The sequence below is a fragment of the Pteropus alecto genome, unplaced genomic scaffold (assembly GCF_000325575.1).
Source record: "Pteropus alecto unplaced genomic scaffold, ASM32557v1 scaffold3, whole genome shotgun sequence".
NCBI classification, from domain to species: domain Eukaryota; kingdom Metazoa; phylum Chordata; class Mammalia; order Chiroptera; family Pteropodidae; genus Pteropus; species Pteropus alecto.
Genome location: NW_006442484.1, coordinates 66,708,282 through 66,730,235, shown reverse-complemented (window position 1 = coordinate 66,730,235; position 21,954 = coordinate 66,708,282). Strand labels below are relative to the sequence as shown.

The following is a 21,954-nucleotide window of genomic DNA, read 5'->3' as shown; positions in this document are numbered from 1 at the left end:
AGCATGGACTCGTGCATATTTACTTCATATTTTGACTTATAAAACAAGCTGCATTATTTTTTGTTGTCAAATTTGAAATGTGATTTACCGTTCCTTTCTGTGAAGACCAATGGAGTTGGAATAAGTTTTCGTATATTTACTGGTATTTAAATATCTATTTTATGAAATTCCTATTAGAGTTCTTTTTTATTTTTCTATTTAGCTGTCTCCTTTTCTCTTGTCATTTCTGGAAGTACACTACATATTCTGGGCATGGATGATCCTTTGTCAGATATTTATATTACAAATATCTTCTCAGCCTACGGCTTTTCTTTTTCATTCTTTTAAATTTGTCCTTTAATGGACAGAAGTCCTTTATTGAACATGATCCAATTTACTAAAAGTTTTCCTATGGGTAGTACTATTCATGTCTTGTTTTAAAAATAAGCCTAACTCCATAGGTATGCACATATTCCCATATGTTGTCTTCAAGAGCTTTTTTTCCTCTTCTCTTATATTTAGATCTATAATTTATGCAGCACTGATTTTTCTACAAGATGTGAGGTAGGGATTAAGATATGTATATATTAAATTGACTCAACATTATCCTTTCCTCACTGCACAGCAGTGTTAAATCTGACATAAAACTATGAAGGTCTGTTGCTGGAAATTTCTATTCTATTCCACTCATCTGACTTTGTGCCAAAACTACACTGAATCAATTACTATAACTTGATAAATCCCGATATCTGGTAAGGTAGCGTCTCCAGCTTTTTTGTTCTTCTCTAAGGCTGTCTTGTCAATTCATCCTAGCACCATCTTTTGAGTTGTTGTTCTCTTAAATCTCTGGTGAGTGGTAGTTGCCCATTTATTTTTTTTGAATAAAGTACTTAGCTGCTTAAGAATAACAAGTGGCAAAATCTAAAAAAATAAAAAATAAATAAATTATACATAATAAAAAAAATTAGCAAGTAGCTTCAGTTTTTGTTGCCAATACATGGGTCTTTCCTGAGCAAACTCCTCCCCTAAATTAGGTGGGTGATATAATAAAACATGCTCACTGACAGGTCTCATTTTAACAAATACGCACAGGAAGCAGGCAGGCAGGCTGTCCACTCCAGGTCATCCTTCAATGCCAAGAGGAAGAAGACTTTACTCTAGGGCAACCTAAATTCTGAGTTATCTGTTAATCTGATTCTATTTACTTTCCAATTTACCTTCTTCCTATTTCCAGTATTTTAATTAATTCACCCCCACTTTATTTTTACTTAAAATGTCCATTTCTATGAAAGTTTGAGAAGGAGACACAAAAGAAGTATATTTGATTCACTTTTTGTGAACTGAAAGATGATGTGCTTTACTAAGTTATAAAGGTGGTAGAATTATAGTCAGCAAAACAGCAATATTACACAAAGGTAGGTGATATACTTCAGTGTACTGTATATAGAAATATCACCTATGCTATGTCTCAATAAAAAAAAAAAAAAGGATGAGAACTATTGCACTGAATTGTGAACACCTTGAAGGAAAATGTATATTTTAATGATTTCTACATTCCAATAGATAAGTTCTATTCCAAATATACAATCATTTGTTAATTTTAAAACATTATTGATCTATACCAGCATCTTATAAAAAAGTCACACAGACTCAGTATTTGTGCTGGTTGACCTCCATGTTGCTATCTAGAGTCACTTTCCAGTCTTTTAAGCTCTGTTTGGGCTTCCAGGAAGCTGACTTCCACTCAGTGACAGTGCATCACACAGTCCAGTTACCTGTTGCAGTTGGTCATTAGGAAAAACCAGCAGGAGATCAGGGGAGAGGAAGAGATGAATATTAGGACTTATTCCCCACTGTGCTCCCTCTATGCCAGCTCCACCTTTGAAAGTGGCAGCTCTTAACCACCTCAGGTCACAGGTTCCAATCCTCTGAGGCCATCCCTCCCACATCTGCAGCCCTCGGCGACTGGTAAGGATTCTCCCCTCCCGCCCCTCTCAGACCCGGGCTGGGAAGGGCTCTCCACTCTTTTTAGGACTTGACTGCCTCACTTTCATAAACAATCCCATTATTAAATTCTCTTCAATTACACCTTTGAGCATGCCATCTGTTTCCTGCCGGCACCCCGTCTGATACAGAATTCTAGGTCAGTTGGGTGAGTGGAACAACATTAAAAATAAATTGTTATTCCCTTGTGTAAAGGTATTGTCAAACATGAACAGCATGCACTTATGAACAATATGCTGATTCGGGGTGACTACATGAAAGTAAATACTTGAGTTAAGTAAAGATAAAAAGAATCAAAGCAATTACCCTTCTATAAATATCTAGAAACAAACACAAAGGTATTATTTGAAAACTTTGCAGCAATTATACCATTCTGATTAATGTCTCTGGGAATTGTTTTGGCTTCAATAAACCATTTTACCATTTATCCTGTAAGCAAAGAGAGAAAAAACAAATTTACTTTTTAGCTTAAGAGAAGGCATAAAATGACCAGAATCTCCATTACAAAAAATTATGAAAAAAAATCTCCATTATGAAAAAGAGAGAAAACGGTATCATTGGTTAAGAGTTGAAAATGGGGAAAAGGGAGAACAAAGAACCAGATCAAAATATCAATTAAAGAAACACAAGGAAATTTTATAATTTTCTTTCAAATGATAAATATAATGGTGAAAATAATAATTGTAATTAGTATTTACCACTAATATAGCAGGTACTATTTTAAGTGTTTTATATTTACATCCATACTAATGCTTCTGCTGTTCACAAATCTATCAGACCATTGCTAATATTAGCTATTTTACAGATAAAAAACTGAGACACAGTTTGGTTAAATAACTTGCCAAAGATCACCCAGCTTGTAAAGGGCAGAGCCTTATCTGACCTACATAGTCTTCCTCCATGGCTTATACTCATAATTTCTATACTATACTGCTGTAAAGTGAATATGTTATATATAATCTACATCCTTCTCCATCCCTTGTTTCTTTGAGAAATAATGCATTGCCTACTTGTTTCACTAAGACTTTAGAAAAATAATGAAATCAAATATATTAAGGTTACATTTTGGGTATTGAGAAAAAAATCAAATTTTTAAGGAGATATGAATTATAGACAAGGATTTTGCCAACCTCCTTATAACTTTTCATCTTGTAAGGACAGACCATAATCATATCAAGCATATGACAATTATCAAAGAAATGATAAACATTATTTTAAAAAATAAGGCAATAAGGCAATCATGGAAGTTCTTTTAAAGAAAATTGATTTTGACCAAGTTTTTGAAAAAGGTAGTGATTGGTCTGAAAAGGAGAAAAAACACAACATCCATTCTCTAACTCTAAGGAAGTCTCCCAAGATGGTCAAGATGCTCCTTCTCAGTACATCCCACGGTGTGAAGAAATTTACTTATAAAATAATCATATTGAGATGATTTGGGCACTCAACTGGAGAATGGCATTTCGAATCAGAAAAACAGAAAAAATGAAAATAGAACTTTCCCAAACTTGATGTATCATGTAAATAAATTAGACTGAGGTGTAGCCTATAGACTTGAGGAAAAGATCACCCTTGGGGATCCAATCAGAATTTATGTGGTACTGAGTGAAAAAGAAGCAAGGAGTGGGTCACTGACATCCATCTCCTGCTTAGAGCACAATTAATTCTTTTAAACAGTGCATTTGCTGAATTCATCAGTGTAGAAGCCTGGTCTCCAACTTCACTACCTAGTACATTTGACTGGAATGTCTCTGAGCCAAAGGATGGATAGATGAATGGACAGATAGATAAATATTCACCCATCGATCCATAGGTCTTTGGAGACCCACCTTGAGCAGCACAGGACATTGTTGGTGGTAGTAGAAAGACTTGGAATCTAGTTATTTCTTGTCACCTAATAGCAGATAAAATTAACACTGTCCAAAATGGAGTTGATGAAACTGAAGAATCACCGATAGACTACAGACTTGAAGTTTTATTATTTTCATGAACCTCTCCATCAACCAAAGAGTCAAACGAAAGACAACTAACCAAGCTAAGGAGAGACACTGCACATGACTAATAGAACACATAAAGGCTTTGTGTACATCTAAATTTACTTACGAGCTAAGACCTTTTTCAACTATATGGTTTTGTAATTATATCCTCTGTGTTATTACAACAACAGTTGTAAATTATAAAAATGGAAACCTAACCAAATTAAGAGACTCATTCAGTAATTTATTTTAAATCAAATAGATTGCAAGCTGCTTGGAAGTGAGTTCATGACTTGTTTTTATTTTATATTCCTCTGGAAACTTAGCATAATACTTTTCATCTATTGTGCTGGCAATAAATAATTATTGGTTAACTGAAGTCAGTGAAAGGCACGTGACCATCTTCTGTAGCACGGACATCAGATATACTGATTTCCATAGCTACATTCTTAAGCCCAACCATTTAAAAATCTAAAAAGAGCAGATGTTAGTTGTGCAAATGCTGAACTTTGCCATAGGGGCAGTTAACTGTAACACCAAACTAAAGTTGTGAGGTCAAAGGACATTATTCCTGAACTGTGACTAAAATAAGAAGTTTGCCTCATGGTTTCAGATCTCTAGGGTAGAAAGTCTATTTATTTTAAAAACACAGTAGAGTTTAATTGATCATCGCAATTATGTAGAACCAGATGACACAAAGCCATTCAGCTTGCTGTTATCCATGCCATTTTTCAGAACAAATAGTGCAAAAGAATATGGAAACACCATTCTTACTAACAGTTTCAAGAAAAATGGACACTGAAGTAATGGCTTCTTATAGCCAATATTATCTTAAAACACCAAACACAAGAGTTATGATTTTAAACATGTTGTGGTAAGGCAAAAGGCCTACTCATTATTTTCCTTGATCATGCTATATTCCACATACATGTATTAAGTAATCATAGCCAAGTTTTCCACATAAACAAAAAGAAAATAAGCATGATGTACCACATAATTTCCTTTAATTTTACTCACAGAAAAAAACAAACATAAAGCCCCAAATTTCTTCCATCTGTAAAGGAGTTTCATGAGTTTAACAGATTCTCATATTTATATAGAAGAGCAATCAGAACAATCAGATTTTTCTGGTATTTTTAAAGAGTTACCTGTATTTTCAATAGCTTTCAAGATTTTTCCCATTAAGCCAAGAATAAACAAAGCGAGAATCATTTTCTCTGTACCATATGATGGATGCATTGTTTCAATGATAAATTGACAGGGTGTGGTGGTGATATCTGGGAGGTTGTCTTCTTTTATCTGGTAAACATTAAAAAAAGGGCAAACACAAGAGAGATAGCTTTTCTTGTGGCAATTGCTAGCAAAGGCTGTCACCTTTCCTTATCACCTTGGGATGTGAGAATGAACAGATCGAGCTGTTTCAGTATTTCTTACTTTCATTGGGCTGAATCAAGATCTTAGTAAAATTTCAAACTGTGTACAGAACAAGGAAATAACCAAATGTGTGTATCTTGGGGCCTAATTCATCATATGGCTTTATCAGATAAAGCAAATGAGAAAATCCTGAGCCAGTCATAAAAGCGTGTCCAACTCTGAGTGACTTGTCCTTAAGATGGATCTTCTGTAAATAATTAAATTAGTGCATTTTTTTTCACTCACCCATCTGGATGGAAAGAAAATAACTCATGCACACACACATGCATGCACACACACACACACACAGAAAAAAAAAATCCCAATGACTAAACCTTATATTTAAGTCGTTAGTGCAAAAGAAGCTTTGCCATATATTGAATTATTAGCAAGGTTCTTGAATTTCAGACTGCAAAAGAAAATCAGCACGGTTATTATAAATAATTTGTTTAGGTGTGATTAGAAATTCATGAGAAATGTAATCTATTTTATGACCACAGAGATTTATATGTACAAAATTCTGAGTTAAGAGGATTTTTAATACAGATAAGTAATTTGAAAGCATTTTGTGATAGACATGCAAAATCCTACTAGGCTCTGAAAAGCAGTGCTTTATACTTTGTGAACGAAGGGCCATTCTGCTTGGTCCTATTTGGCTGCCCCAGAGAACCTAAATAGAACACATAAGAGAGAGCTGGGACTGTTCGCAAGAATAAAATATGGGGGTTGTAATGGTGTGTGGGGAAGGGAAGAAGAGACTACGGTGGGTGGGTGTGTGTGTGGTTGGTGGGTTGGGGGCGCGGGGCGGGCCCCTTCACTTTCTTTTAGTAAAGGACAAACTGGAAATCATTTTATCAGTGGTCCAGGGAACTACAAGGAGCTGAATATGACAGCATGGCTGAAAATATTTTTACTACTCAGGGACTAGGCCTCTGCAAACACAGCTTCGCTGGGCTTACTATTAAAAGCAATCTGCAAAAGAGGCTTGAAAACCCAGGGGTCTAATATCAAGTGAGCAGTAGGCAGGTGACCTTTCATTCCGTTTGTTTATGAGAGGATCTGCAGACTCTGTCTCAGTGTGGGTCCAGCATCAGCAAGAGGCCAAAGGAGAGACGGTGAACTCACTGTTTTTTTTTCTTTTTTTTTTTTTTTTGAGGTCATATAATCAACTTAGAAAATACAGCTGGAAAAGAACAAGAATGAAAGGTTAGTTTTTATATACTATTTTATATTTATATTTGGGGGTAAATGGACAAATGCAAATTCTCTTGAATGGTTATTTTTAATCAGAATACAACCAACTTAGTAATAATTTAGGTACTAAATTTAGACATTAGATACAGATACACAAAATTAAGGAGATAAAAGGAGGACTGAAGTAGGTGGTTGAAAAAAAAATTGATTTAAGACCAAAATACAAAGATGAGCAAGAGAGAAAATGGAAAAAATGAAAATGTAGTTCTGTTAGGATGATGATAATTTTTTATTTTTCTTGCTTAACATTCTGTAATTTAATATCTCACTTAAAAGACACTTATAAAAGTAGACTATTCTCAAGCAAGACTCATCATGTTATTTTTGCAAGGTGTTATGAACTGGTTGCCTATGAAGCAGGCATTTATCGACCATCAGTCTGTAGTTGCTCAGGGAAAGCACTGTCAGGTAGACTGAAAACGTCACATACGAACTATCATTCACACTTGCATTTCTCTAACACAAACAAAAATTACTTCTGTATGGTAATTACCTTTTAATATTTGTTAAGAGTTGCTTGTCTTTAGGTATCGATTTTATTCTCATTCAATCAAGTCCTCTAAGGCCCTTTTCCAGAGTCTTAAAAATTTTTTTAAATATTCAATGTATAACCCGACTTATTCCCCTCCCCCAACTTTTCACTTACTCTGAAAACAAACTAAAATTGAACCCAAAGCCACAATAGCGAAAGAAGAATGGTAAAGAGATGGGTTAGTGATGCTGTGACCTTTTTGGTCCTGCTTTAGTTACCATTACACCAGAAAGCATGCACACACTTTGACTATATGGCTATGACTGATTGATGATAGCCTAGCAAGGTTACCATAGCTAATTACAACATCATTCATCTAAGCCTCCATGGGAAAAAAAAATACCAGGCTCCCAGGGAAGAAAAAGAAAAGAAAGCTATGCTATAGCTGTTAACTTTTGAATAATCAGTCCCAACAGGAAACAAATAGGATGAAACTCAATGACCAAATTATGACTTATGGATTCATCCAAGCAAATGACCTCAGTTCCCTAGTAATTTCAGCTCTGAGTTTCACAGCCCACAGCAGAGAGCTTCCAGCAACAAGGAACCCTCCATGCTTGTGCACTTTGTAGTTAGAATTCAAAGGCTCCAGCAGGAGCACAACCCAGCCCTGAGGTTTAGTTCTGCTATGTGTGTGGTGTGAGAGTGTTTGTCTAGGATCAGATGCCAATATTTAAACTCACATTATGGGCACGGCAGCTACTTACACACTGCAGCCTAATTAAAGGAATAAACTTCCCCCTTCTTTATTTTTTCCTGAAGATCAGTGCCATAAAGGGATTTGGTTTCGTTAGAAATTCAGACAAATGTTCCCATATGTTTCCCTTATGCAGTAAATTACGCAAAATCAGAAGAAAACAGTCACAATTTCCAACACTAATCTATGGCTATAGAATATTTTCTGAGAACTACTGAAAATAAAGAGCAAAGAACTCAGTGTTTTGAAAATAATTATATTATAACATACAATCATAATTTCCATTTTAGTTTTGAAGAAGCACAAACACACATGGAAACAATAAAGCATCTGAGGCACCTTTCAGCTTTCAAGTCTCAAAAACAAGAATCACTTTCAAATAGAAAGTAGCTCATCTTCAAAGTTTAATGCACAAGAGGAGAATAAAGCTAATACTATTTCAACTCCAAACTTTAATCAGATAGCTTTATATCTGGGTAATATAGATCACAAGAGTGGCAACAACCAAGTTTAAAGTACTTTTTATCCTGACACACTGTTTGAATTAAGTTGCTAAAATAATTATAACTAAAGAAATATTTTCTCATGGAAGCTTGAACCCAAAATAACAAATTTCAATCAAGAAGTACTGAGAAAAATTATCAAAATGTATAAAATAAATCTACTAATTAATTGGGGCCAAGGGAGAAAAACTGACATGAGCATGGAGTCAGATTCAAATTCAGCTTTGTATTAATGAAATTCTCCTGGGATAAAAATAGCCCGTAACAGCGAGAAAGGCTTATTTTAAAAACGAGAACACTGTGGCCCAAGGAGATAGGGTAGTGACACATCCGGAAGTGTCCTGGATGGTCTCAGTTATGATTATTCACTTCTATGAAATGCCAAATGTGTCCCACTTTATATTTCATTTGGAAAAACGTGGTTCTGATAGATATAGGCTAAATTACTTGTCTGGATAAAATACTGTAGGATCTGGGACCAGCTCCATATCATTGGTTCTCAAGGGACGAGGATTGGACCAACCTTGGGCTATGGCCTCATGAGGTCTTTTGGAGAACAGCAGAAGCTCAGATGCCACTGATCACAAAGGCAGCATAGGAGCTAGTGTGGGAAAGGTTAAAGGACTCATTATTCCGAACTTCAAAATAATTGTCCTCACTAATTTGTCCTATTTACAGAGGCCCTACCTGCAGTTACTTGAAATGTCAAAAACAGTACAACAACTCCACGATATTAAAAAAAAAATCACCTAGGAATCCCACTAACATAAACAGTTTTGGTGCCATTTCTCCCCAAACACACAGATGTGTATGAACACACACAAGATAAGACAAGAGCAATTCCATTTCTGAAACTTAAAGAATTTAAAAGAAATTTTCTCCATCTTAATTTTCTGATCTTTATTTTCTTATTAGCTTTTGACTTACAGCTATTCATAGTATCTGCTTATTAATTTACACTCTATCTCAATTCCAAAGGATATGAGGTACTATTTTATCACATATAGTATTAAAAGACATGGCTAACTGAAATCTATAATTAATTCAAAAAATGCCATGTAGTTGATAAAGCACTGTACTAGAAGCCAAGAGATGCAGGTTCCAATCCAGTTCTTTAACCAGCTAGTTATTTGATATTAGAGCATATTCTCTAAGCTTTTATTTGCTCTTTTGTTAAAAAATGTCTAAACAATTATGGAATTTTATAGAACCCTATTTCTAGATCGGCATTTCAGAAAAGTTATTCTAAGGGGTGCTAACAATTTTTTTTGGTGGACATGGGTTTCTCTGCTGTATGAATTCTCAAAAGTGTTTGGATTCCGTTGCCTGCTCCACAGCCTTCTCATCCCTTTCTTCCCTGTTAGCATAACTAACTCCATTTGTACAAGTGATCGTGAATGAATTAGAAGAGTTTCTAGAATTTAAATGCTGAATAAATGTTATTAGTTAAGTAACCAGAACCAAATATATGTTGAAATTCCAAAACATGTTAAGAAATACCATAGGGTTCCACAAAGACTTAGAAAACTCTTGAACTAGGTGATTTTAAAGTCCAAATGTACTCTATGAATATGATTCTTTGCTATTCTACCTGGTGTTTGTCCCACCATGTCTCTTCTTTTAAATTGACTTGTTAGAAACCTCCAGGCTACATAGTAAAAAACATTAACCAATTTCAGAAACACAGAATCTTAAGGTGTCAGGATGACTTGCTAGTTAGGGCTGAGTCAGGACTTAATCATTTAGCATTACATTAGACAATCTATTAGAAAATAAATGGTAGGAAATAATTTAGATGAATGCCATTGAAATTATGTGGTTGCCCGCTTGATTTAAAACTCTTCTTCAAATTAAAAATATATACCTCATTAGCTTATATGGTATAAGACTATAAACCCTTTTAGGTCAGTAGATTTCTCTGATGCATCTTTGTAACCCTGTATTGTTGAATAAAGAATTAAGACATATATTTATCGTACACCTATCATAACATCTTGAAGTTGTGGACAAGGCATCATAAACGACATATTTGAGCTTGACCTTAAAAGGTGCATACGAGTTTATCAAGTAGGCAAAGGGATGAGCCAGGTAAAGGAAACAGTACCTACTGTTTCAGAGGTACAGAGGTTTGAAAGGAAGTAGCAATTTGGGGGAATAGCAATGGTTCACGGTGGCTTCGTGTTAAAGGTACTGTAGAAGAATGGCCAGTAATAAAAGTGGGCAAAGAGGAAGTAGCTAGATCATGAAGAGCCTGTGAATGTAAACTTTCTGCACATTCTGTGCATAAATATTTCATCTTGGAAGATTAAAAAAAAGAACAGGAGAGGCCATCCTGCGTCTGCATGCATGTTGGTTTTTAACAGAATACCGATGATGATTATCTTGTGTTGGAAAAGAGATATAAAAATTACACTGAACTTTGACTATATTTTCTCTCAGATAACAGTAAGACAAATTTTTAATGATTAAAATGACCTAATCATAAAAATGTATCGATCCCTAATATTTGTTAAATTATGTCTGAGATAAGCAGGAGAACTAATAAAGATTAAATTCCTCACCTTCTTGAATGGATCTCAAGAACAACAACAACAACAACAACAACAACAGTGAGAATAAGCACTCGTTTCTGCTGTACCAGCCGAGGGGAATGAGTCCCATAAGAAGTAGGACCAGTTTCAATGGCCTTGAAGAGCTGAGTGGGGAGCCAAGATCAAGGGCTGGGGCTCCCTGTCTGGCATTTTATATGCACACCGTTATGAATCGCTGGAAACACTAATGCTACTTGTCCTCTAACCACCCTTTCCCACTCTTCATCTGAACAGGATCTCGGTGGGCTGACCGCACAACAACCGGGTGACACTCCTGGGAGAGCCATAAAACTTGTATCTGCTGCCATGCATGTCCCTCCACCCTGAGATGACAGACACATGCCCAACCTGTGACTACACCCAGCCCCAAAGGCAGCAGAAAGGAAACGGAATGGACAGAAACCCAAGCTGATTGTGTTGCTTCCTTCTTTAATTTCTCTGAGAAACTCGATACATATGTTTTTTGTTCTTTGCTTTTAAAGTTCCAGATATGACAAGTACTCAATCGGATGGTACCATGAGGGTGGACAAGGATTGATTTTGTCATCATTCATCCCTGCCCAAATTCTTTCAGCTAATTCTGAGGAACCATCTGCATCAGCTTGCTAACGAGTTTGGATACGGTTCTCCATGCAATAGGAAACCATTGGAAGTTGTTAAACAGGGGAGTTATGTAATCAAATTTGTGATTTAGAAAGGTGGTTCTGGCAGAAGCAGGGATTGAAGAAAGCAGCACTGTAAAGAAAGGTTGGTCTGAGGCCTCTACAAGAATCTGACTGATGATAAGGCTCAGGCCTGCTGCAATGATCATGGACATGAAGGCTGAAGAAAGTGGGGATGGTGGGAAGAAAAAGGAGGAACTAGAGATGATGCCATGGTGTCAGACCAAATAACTGGAAGGCAATACTGACCACCTAATAGTAAAGGTTAGCTAATCTCATCATTTAATCTGGAGTAGTAGGGGAAATGGGACTTGAAACCGAAAAGTTAAGCATTAGCAGGATTTTGATATATAATCGCAAAGTAAATCACCCAAAATGAGGTGCATAGCAAAATTGGAGCCAGCAAGGGTTCGAATCCTGGTCTTGCTCTGTGCTTGTCTTCTTATCTCTTAAATGAGAGGAATAATAGAACCCAATGAAGTATTATGAGGTTTAAATCAGTTGTTATGAGTAAAGGATTTAGAATGCTTGGTGCCTTGAGCTCAGTGCTGGAGTGTGCTCACCATTTAATAAATATTATTTTCTATCTCTGTCTTACCAGAAAATCAGTATTGCAGAAATAGAAAGTCCACTTTAAAAGAAGAGAAATCTCAGCTTACTTTTCTTCCTGCATTTAATGTTATATTGCTTAGATGGTTCGAGAAAACAAACTGAAAAAAAACTGAAGAAAAACAAACATTTTTCCCTGAAAAAGCTCGTTAAGAGAAAAAAAGAAAGTCAAAACGAGTTCCCAGGCACAGGGGTACTCTGAGGTTCAGCATTTTGAAGACCACAGTGCTTGCTTATAAATAGAATATTAAAACAAGCAAGAACAATTTTCTCCTTTCGTCTTCCCTTATTGCCTAATTTTCCTCCCAACCATTTGCATAATGGATAAAAAGGCATCCATTATGCAAATGAATGATAGGGCTGTGAGGTTGTTGAAGCCACAAGCCTCCCTCCAGATGAAGAAAAGCTGCCACAAAGCCCCTCAATGTCCGCGTTCCAGCAGACTGCTTCAGTAGCTCGCTTTCCAAAAGACAGAGGAAAATCATAAAGACTGTAGGTCATTAATTTCCACTTGGTTTATCCTAAAAGGGTTACTACAGATGCTTTCCATAAAATTAGTGCAAAATATGAATATTCAGTATTGTGGTATATAAAATAAAATTGACAATATATATTTTGTTTCAAATGGGAAAAAAACTAGTACTATGTGTAGTTTTTACAATTTTAAGCATATGTTTTGCTTTAAAAAGAATAAGGTGCCCTTTGCAAAGTGGAAAACACCTCTATTCTTCTAGCTTGAGAATTAACCTATAACAGGTGCTTAGAGCTGTCTCAAAATGTATGCATACATTCAACAGGAATAAAAAAATTATTTTAAGTACCAAAATACTATTTTTCAAAAACTTCATGCTGTTAAACTGACCTAAATTTATCTCAAAGGTGTCACCAAAACCTAACATATTATTTCTCTTAGAGTTGTAAATTCACTGAAACTTTAGAAGAATGTTTATTTTCTCTTTCTACCCACACCTTCAAAACAAATGTAGCAAAAAATAATTCTGAGTAAAATTACTGAGTGAGTTGTTCTTGTTTGAATAAATCCGTAGAACAGAATTAGAAACTAACATTAGAATGGTTTCCCCAAACTCTAAGATATGTAGTCTAAGGGGAAAAAGGTGGCTAAAACAGGAAGTGACCTTTATTTCTAATCTTAGTTCTTTGATCACCCTTAGCTTTTTCCAAACAACTTTTTCAGGGACTTACAGTCCAAATCCTTCCCTGTGATAGCTCAGGGGCACACAACTCAGATTCAGATTCATGTGTAATTCAAGGAAAAAAACAAAAACAAAAACAAAAACCTGCATCCACTTGCCTGAGCAACAATAGCTACAAAGAGCTACATAAAAAATAATTTAGAAAAAGATAAACCAGTTTTTTTTTTTTTTTAAAGGAAGGTACAGGATAAGTCATAAAGTAGAAGCAACTCATAGTCAGCAAGGTGATGTATATTAACCAGGTGAAAAACATACCACAAAAAATACACATACCTAATTTCAGAGCAGAAGGGGTTACTTCAATTTCCCCACCAATTGGTTTAAACGCAGCCAGTTGGGCAGCCACTTCTGTCTCAAAAGCGTCTGGGCTCTGCCGACTTGCCGGGTTTCCACTGGGGCTCTCAATCTTGTGGAGTGGTTCTTGTTCGTCAAACACAGCAATCAGCTACAAACAAATCCAACAACACTAATTACTTCGTAGGGCATGCATATCATCCAGATACTGTATCTAGCTGATGGTGATCTTTATTTGATTTTAAAGAAAATGGCCTCTGAAAATTTAAAACTTTAATATTACTGTACCCACAACTCTTAAATCAATATTACATCTAAAAGCACCATGGCCAGGAAATAGTGAATGGTTTGTTTGTTTATTCCTGAAACAGATAATCAGTTTTGGTTAACTCTCTTGAAGGAATGAAATGGCTGCCTCCTCCCCTCACCACCTTTTCTAATATGCCTAAAAAGACTTCAGTATCTCTTTCAAAAGTGTTCCCCAAAATAAAAGTTGAATATGCAGAAGTGAAACAACAGACATTAGGAAACCCAGAATTATACCTTTCCTTTTAGACACAATCATCATAAATTGATAAACACGCAGTGTATATTTACACAGAATGTGTGTTTATCCTGTACGCAGAGATAACCCATTTTTATACAAAAATGCCTTTAATTTTGTTCTTTTCCTTCATTATTGACTCTGTTGACTGGTTTAAGTCCAATGAATGCCAAGTCCAATGAGAATAAACATCAGCACTTTTCACCGAATTATTTCCAACTTCATCTCAATTTTCTTACATGTGAAAACTATGCTTCTTGTCACTAATATAAAATGTTTGATTATCTGTTTCCAAGTCATTTTTCATAAAATTAGGGCAAAATATCAAAAAATATTCCATTAATTGTGCAAACACTGCTGTATAAAGAGTGAAGGCAGCCCGGCTAAGCTGCATATTTGGCTAGCGGACAGCGCCACCATCAAGGAACCTCAAATGCCCCTTATCACTGATAAGGAAAAGTCCAAATGTGAGTGCAGCTGGCATTGCAAGGATGCTACTGTCAACCCATTAAAGTGCTGTATGTGTAAATCTGAAAACTGCTAGTAAATCTCTGTATTTTTCATTCATTAAATAAAACAAACCTATTTATAATTCAATCGTTTATTCAGGATAACACTCGAAGCCTCATTCATAGGGGCACCTTGCTGGCAACAGTATTAATGACACACGCACCAAGGTAATCAATGAAAACATCATAAACTCCAAGTTCAGTGTTTCAAAAGAAATGAATATAATTAGGGATATGCAAATTGGCTATTCAAAAATAATGTTCATAATTGACTACTCATTTCCAGTATGGAGACTTGTTTAATTGGAAAATCCAACAATCCTCTCACCACAGAAAAGAGATGCTATTCCCAAGGCATTATTTTTAATTCTTAAAATGGAGCACATATGTTTTCTATTTTTAATTGGCAGCACTGATAAACTGATTTGAGAGAAGACTTAAATGGATTAATAATGAAATATAATTCTAGTATAAAAATCATCAGTAGAACTATATTTTTCTAATTATCTGGCCAAAGTGATGAGTTTAATACTTTAAATCTTGTAAAGGAAAATAAAATCAATTTTTAAAATGTGGTGGAAGTGTTATTTTCATCACTATTTCTGTGACATAATTACAATTTCAACTTCACATACTGGTGACATTTATTTTAATATACCAATCACCTAAGCAAAATGGCTTATTTTACTGATACTATGAATAGTTTTGTATAAGTTAAGAGAATTCCTTACTTTTTCCAGTTACTACATCCTTAACTCAGTATATTTTATGTGCCTTAAATATTGGGGCAAAGAAAAAATACTAATCCAAAGGATAATACAAGATCTTAAAATTGATAACTCAGATAAATCATTATCTATGGCTGTTACATAACATGTTCTTCTTAAGATACTTTACTGTTTGTCATACTATTATATCCACACACATTTATAAGTATGTGGTAACAATATTATATTGATTTATTAAATGGGAGAACGGAGTAGTTTGGAGATTGTTTTTCCCAGAGAAACACCTAAAAAGCATTTGGTACTAGAATCTAACCTAATTTTAATTTCCAATCCAGTGTATTTGACTACACTGTAACCATTTTACAAAAAAGAAAACTAGAAGAAGAAAAGCTACATTGGAAGAAGAAAAGCTACATTCAAAAAAGAAAACTGGAAGAAGAAAAGCTACATTCTATATAGAAGAAGAAATATCTATAGCTGTCCATGAGGATGTTATGTCCTAAAGAATGTGAACTCTGCTCTTTGGAGATACAGGCAATACATGACTCTTCTCAAATGATGACCGTGAGATCTAGAGGCCACCCAACTCTCATGATCTCTTCAGTTACTGGCTTAACCTGTCTCCCAACCCCATGATTGACAGGAATTATCCCTGCATAGCCCACTCTGAATATATGGGTGAAGACCTGAATAGATGAAATAAAGTCTCTAAACCTGGAAGGAAGAGGATCAGTCCCTGAATCTGTGGTGTCTAAAGTCACTGGCACGACAGGTATTGGCCGATGAGACTTTCTAACTAGCCTTCATCTCCACATGTACAATACACACAGACTTACACTTGTTCCAACATTGATAATTAATTTAAACCATATGTTATAGGTGCTTGTTAGCTAGATAACTTGATTCATCAGAACACCTACATTACTGGGTGACAGAGTCCCTAGCAGACGGTGTGACAGAGATATGTTAATTAACATAAACCACTGTTCTAGTCCCTCAGCAGAAGGCATGCTGATTTCGTGTCCAGAGTATGACAATGGTCTGTCTCCCTGCCCTGCCTTAAAACCCATTCAAAATGATCTCTCCCACAGAGATGCGTTGCATGTGAAAGAAGAAATTCTATTAGTTGTTAGGGTTTCATCTAGGCTAAACTTCCACTGACCCCTTAGGGGACTGCGAGTAACCTAAACTCTATGCAAAATGCAAATGGGCAATATTTGATTTGGACGCCTTCCTCATCTGTTGCCCTATCTGTCTTCTGGTGCCCCTTCTGTTCTCCTTCTGTGATGCCAGTATTCTCATGTCACCCAGAGCAACAGTGACATTTTCTAAAGACCCCATCATGCAAAATGATCTGTTCTCACAGCCTTTAATTCCAACCAAAACTCCTGTCCCCACTGATTGCTACCAATAATTAGGTATCTGATCCCCAGATAGGCACAGAAAGATCAGTCTACAATATGCTATTCATTCTCTCACCCCAAACAAAAACAAAACAGCCTTCTCAGGACTCACTTACCCCTACAGGTACCACTCCATTTCCTACCTTCCCTCTAAAGTACAATTTGAAAGAGCTGTGCACAGAGCAGTTTCCAATCTCTCGCCTCTTTTTTTTTTTTTTTTTTTTTTACTGAGGCCACTCTAGTCAGGCTCTCACTGCTTTACTCCACTGAAACTGCTCTTATCAAGGTAAAAAACAATCTGAAGATTGATAAACCCAAAGTCTCTCTTCTGGTTTGGCTTTAGGACACAGTAGATCGCCCCTCTTTAAATCACTTTCTTCACTTGCCTTCCAGGACAATACACTCTCTTTTTTATTATTTATTTAAATGTTTAATTTTTCAATTACAGTTGACATACAATATTATGTTAGTTTCAGGTGTACAACACAGTGATTGAACAATTATATAACTTAAGAAGTGTTCACTGTGGTAAGTCTAGTCCCATGTGACACCATATGAAGTTATTACGATATTAGTGACTATACTCCCTATGCTGTACTTTGCATCCCTGTGACTGTTTTTATATCTGGCAATTTGTACATATTACTCTTTTCCTCTTTTTCACCCATTCCCCCAACCCCTTCCTATCAGGCAACCATCAAAATTTTCTCTGTGTCTATGAGATTGTTTTTGTTTTGTTTATTTTGTTTGCTTTTTAGATTCCATATATAAGTGAAATCATATGGCATTTGTTTTTCTCTGACTTATTTCACTTAGCATAATACCTTCTAGGTCCATCCATGCTGTCACACTTGGCAAGATTTCATTCTTTTTTTTTTTTTTTTTATGGCTGAGTAATATTCCTAAGTCAAGCCCAAGTTCTTGTAATGGTCTCTACAGTAATGGGGCCCAGGTTATATTCCTGACCTCATGTTCTGACTATCCTTTCTCTTATCCTCAGGATTCTATCCAGCTATACTATCTTCTTTGCACCTGGCTCTGTGTCTTTGCACTTGCTTTTCTCTCTGTCTGAAATAGTCTTCTACTAGATACCCACATGACCTGTTCCTCCATTCTTCAGATCTTTATTCAAATACCAGGCTTTCACTAGCCACACTATCTAAACTGTAGCATCTCTGTGACTTCCTATACTCTCTCTTCCTCTGTTTTTCTTTACAGCATTCATCACCCTCTCAATGCTATATCTACTTTTTTGTCCTCTTTTATTCTGTTTCCCCATTGTACTAGAACGTAAGCTCAAAGAAGACAGTGATATTTGTCTGTTTTATTGTTTGCTATATCTCCATTGTCTAGAACAGTGACTATGACATAATAAACACCCAAACATATTTGTTGAAATAAAATGAGTGAAATGAGATAAAAGCAGATACTAAAACCAAACATAACAAAATAAAGATACCTGGATTTTTCGTATTTTAAAAATAGACATTAAAATTGAGTTAAAAAAATGAGTATAAATAATCCATTGATACTCAAGTGTCATCATCATTATTATTATTCTTTTTGGTTTTAAAATTATGGGGGAGAAATTCTTCGTTTACTTTTCAAAACTGACGGAAGTTGCTTCTGCCGCATCATGCTCCTAAAATGCAGATTATAAATCTTCTCTTTCCTTTTCAAGATCTTTTTCAAAAAGGAGAATTTGCTTATTTCTTCTGTGAAAGAATGGAAGTATTTGACAGGAGTGGGTAGTGGATGGAGAGGGGGTGCAGAATTAGCAGTTAGACCCCAGACACTGTTTTGCCCGCTTTTCTTCCAATATGTCACTTTGATGTATCTGGTGTGAAGCTTCGAGAGATGTCTCCCAAAGTAGCTTAAAAACGAATGTGAATAAACCTCCAGGGGAGAGGAGGCATATAACCTGAATTGCCAGGCCATGAGCACAAAATTAAAGTGCTTAGCTTTAGTTTACAAAGTCATGTAAATTTTGCATTTTACACTCCACCAGATGTCTGTGCTTGTTTTAATATGAAAATATTTTCTCTTTAACTGCCACTAAATTTAAGGCACCAGGAAAATGTACAACGATTATCTTATGTGTTTTGTACCACTGTTTGAGAGATCACGGTGGAGTGTACTTCTTAGGAACACACCTACCTTATACATAGGACAGAAAAACACATGAAAATAAAAACATTAATGAGGTATGTACAGATGATCTTCGATAACTGTATCTCAACTGCCTCTGCTGATGGTCCCAGTTCAACCATCAGGCACTAGTTTCAGTATCTACAAACACCTTCTGACTACTCCCTTCCCCGGGAGCATCTGAAAGGAACAGCTGAAATTAGGATTTGCCATAAACTCTATTTTAGAGAATATTTTATTTTTTATATTTACTTGTAAAAGTTAAAATAATGGAAAGTCAACAACACCGATAACAAAAAACCTCAAAGATCAAAAAGAAATAAAAGAGCTTTGGATAATTTACAACATCCATGACCCTGAAAAATACACTTGATCTAAAGAGCCATGTTTTCTCTGCAATTTTATACCATCAATATCTCTTCAAGGACTCAGACTTCTTTTTATACTCTAACAATAAGGCTATTACAATCAATATCACCAGTGAAGGTGTGTGTATGCATGTGGGTATAGGGGAGTGAGTGGGGTGAGGGTAGAATATTAATTTCCTTGATAATATCCCTAACATGCTTACATGCTTAGCACAGAGCCTGGTACATATGGAAGGTTACATGTTAATTCCTTTTCTTGCCATAGCTAACATTCCCTGGCTCCCAGACTGAGTCTCACTTGACTTGTTTATCCCTATTCTGCTTTCACTTTGTTGCTTCTCTTTAATCTCTTCATCACAGGATTGACAGAGGAACAGAGAAAGTACCAAGATCAAACACATCAAATAGGTAATTTTTGTTTTTCTTCTTTTTTCTCGCTCTTCATCACACAAGAACACACAACCCTTAGACATGCCACGCTGTTCTTCCACCCAGCAATACATGGTTTGTGCTGTCTGTTTCATTTCTACCATAACTCGAAGCAATATACCAATGCCTTCAGTTTTTACAGAGAAGTAAATATTTTAATAATAATGCCATGAAGTGTCTTTATTGTAGGGTCCTTCAATATTCATGATGTGGTTTTCTTGCTTGTCGACCTATAGTATTCTGTCACTTTTATAGCCTGAGTTTTATAATCTGATGCTATTATCTTTAGTCTACATGAAGAATAAAAAAGAATGATCTGAATGTTCATAGAACATATTAAACTGTATTTATAAACACATTTTTTTATTAGCAATTACACTGAGAAATGTGTGGCTCTACTTTAATTACATGTCAAGTGAACTAATGTACTCTTAAGAAATGCTTATTTTCCATATTGAGTTCTTTGGGTTAATCTGTTGAATTTAACAACATACTGCTATTGGACTGTTTCATACATATTCGTGTTACCAATAACTATCAAGTAAAATTAAAAGACAAAGAAAAAAACAGTATCCTACAAAATAAAAATTGGAATCATTTGTCTCAAATCTTAATAAACACAATTAAATCTAAGTAAGACTGAAATTACAACAATTTCACAAGTAGAGGAAAACACATTATCACCTTTGGGAAGACAGTGAAACACTGCAGAATTTCATTTAAATGTATGCATCTGTTTGTAACTAAATAACAATTGGCTATGTGAGCTAATTTTATGCCACTTTAAACAAAGGTTTGAAAACAGGTTCTTTGCCTTCATAGGATTTTGACAGCGAGCTAAAGCATTTAATCTGAATTTTTAGAATTAGCAGGCTCACATTAGCATCTTCATCAGATGCTAGCCATCAGATCTAGCATTTTCAGAGCAAGTATGTAACAGCTCTGAATCTCAGACAGTTCAATCTTTATTCAATAAATGAGTTAAAACCAATTTTCATTTCCTCTCTGAATTGAAAATCCATAATAGGGAACTTTACAAACTTTACAGCTTTGAGCTTCATTCTAAAGAAAATAACACGATTTATTTAACTGTACTAAGAACCCTATTTATCCTTATCACTTTTTAAAGAGGCAGCTGCTTAAATTGCCCCATAATAACAAAAGATATGCCTATTTAAAAACCATCTATATTCCAGCTAAAAATACATTTACCTCCTTTAATTATGTAGTAAGTTACTTAGAAGTCAGGTATACATTGAACACATTTTATGCTTAATCATATTTTTCTTCGGAGTGACTTGAATTAAATTTCAAAGACACTGTGTTATTTGACAAGTTTGAGAGACTCTTGAGTTTGTTTTTACGGCATTCTTTACTTTCCTTACAGCTCACCATGTATGAAACAACATTCACAACTCATATGTAATACACACAGGGGAAGCCTGAGGAGCCCTGTCCTCTGTGCCCTTCATCATCCACAGCAGTGGTCAGACAAAGGGTCCATGGAGGTCAGCTGCCAGCCACCAAGTCCTAATCCCAGTGGACCCTAGGGTGAGCTGCAGGAAAAACTAACGGGTACAGATGCTGGGAGAGGCCTCCAGCATCACCAGGTTAACACAGCATCACAAAGTTTAAAAATTCACCACACCTGTCTTGTCAATAATATTTCCACTGTATTACACATATTAAAAATAGCGGATACGTAAGAAAGTGGAAGATATTTGAGTTAAATTGACTGGGAAATCCTCAAAGATGACCCCAACCTACTGAGTCGTTTGCCTGCCATTTACCCAGTTTCTCACTAGATGGTTCCTGGATTTTATTCAATCTCAAGGGCTTTGAAGGTCTCGGGAGAGTATGCATGACTAGAGATGAAGATACAGGTTGGGATGTTTTAAAATGCACGGACACACACACACACACACAAAATTGGCTTTTTCTTCAGGTGATTCTTATCTAAATCACACACATCTACCCTGCATATTTGAAAGAATATTTTATTTGAAGTATATCTGACACTAGAAAACAAAAGAACATGTGAAAAAATATTTTGTAAATAAGAAAGCATACATACAGTCACAATGTTGTAAAAGTTAAATT

General features: G+C 35.6%; 1 protein-coding gene across 1 annotated transcript in view; it reads right to left on the bottom strand.

Annotated features, from left to right (window-relative positions):
- PARD3B (par-3 family cell polarity regulator beta) overlaps positions 1 to 21,954 on the bottom strand; it is a 905,664-nt gene that overhangs the window by 540,752 nt on the left and 342,958 nt on the right. The window contains exon 4 of the mRNA XM_025039317.1: positions 13,705 to 13,876. Coding sequence (XP_024895085.1) covers positions 13,705 to 13,876 — 172 coding nt within the window. The remainder of the gene's footprint in view (positions 1 to 13,704; positions 13,877 to 21,954) is intronic.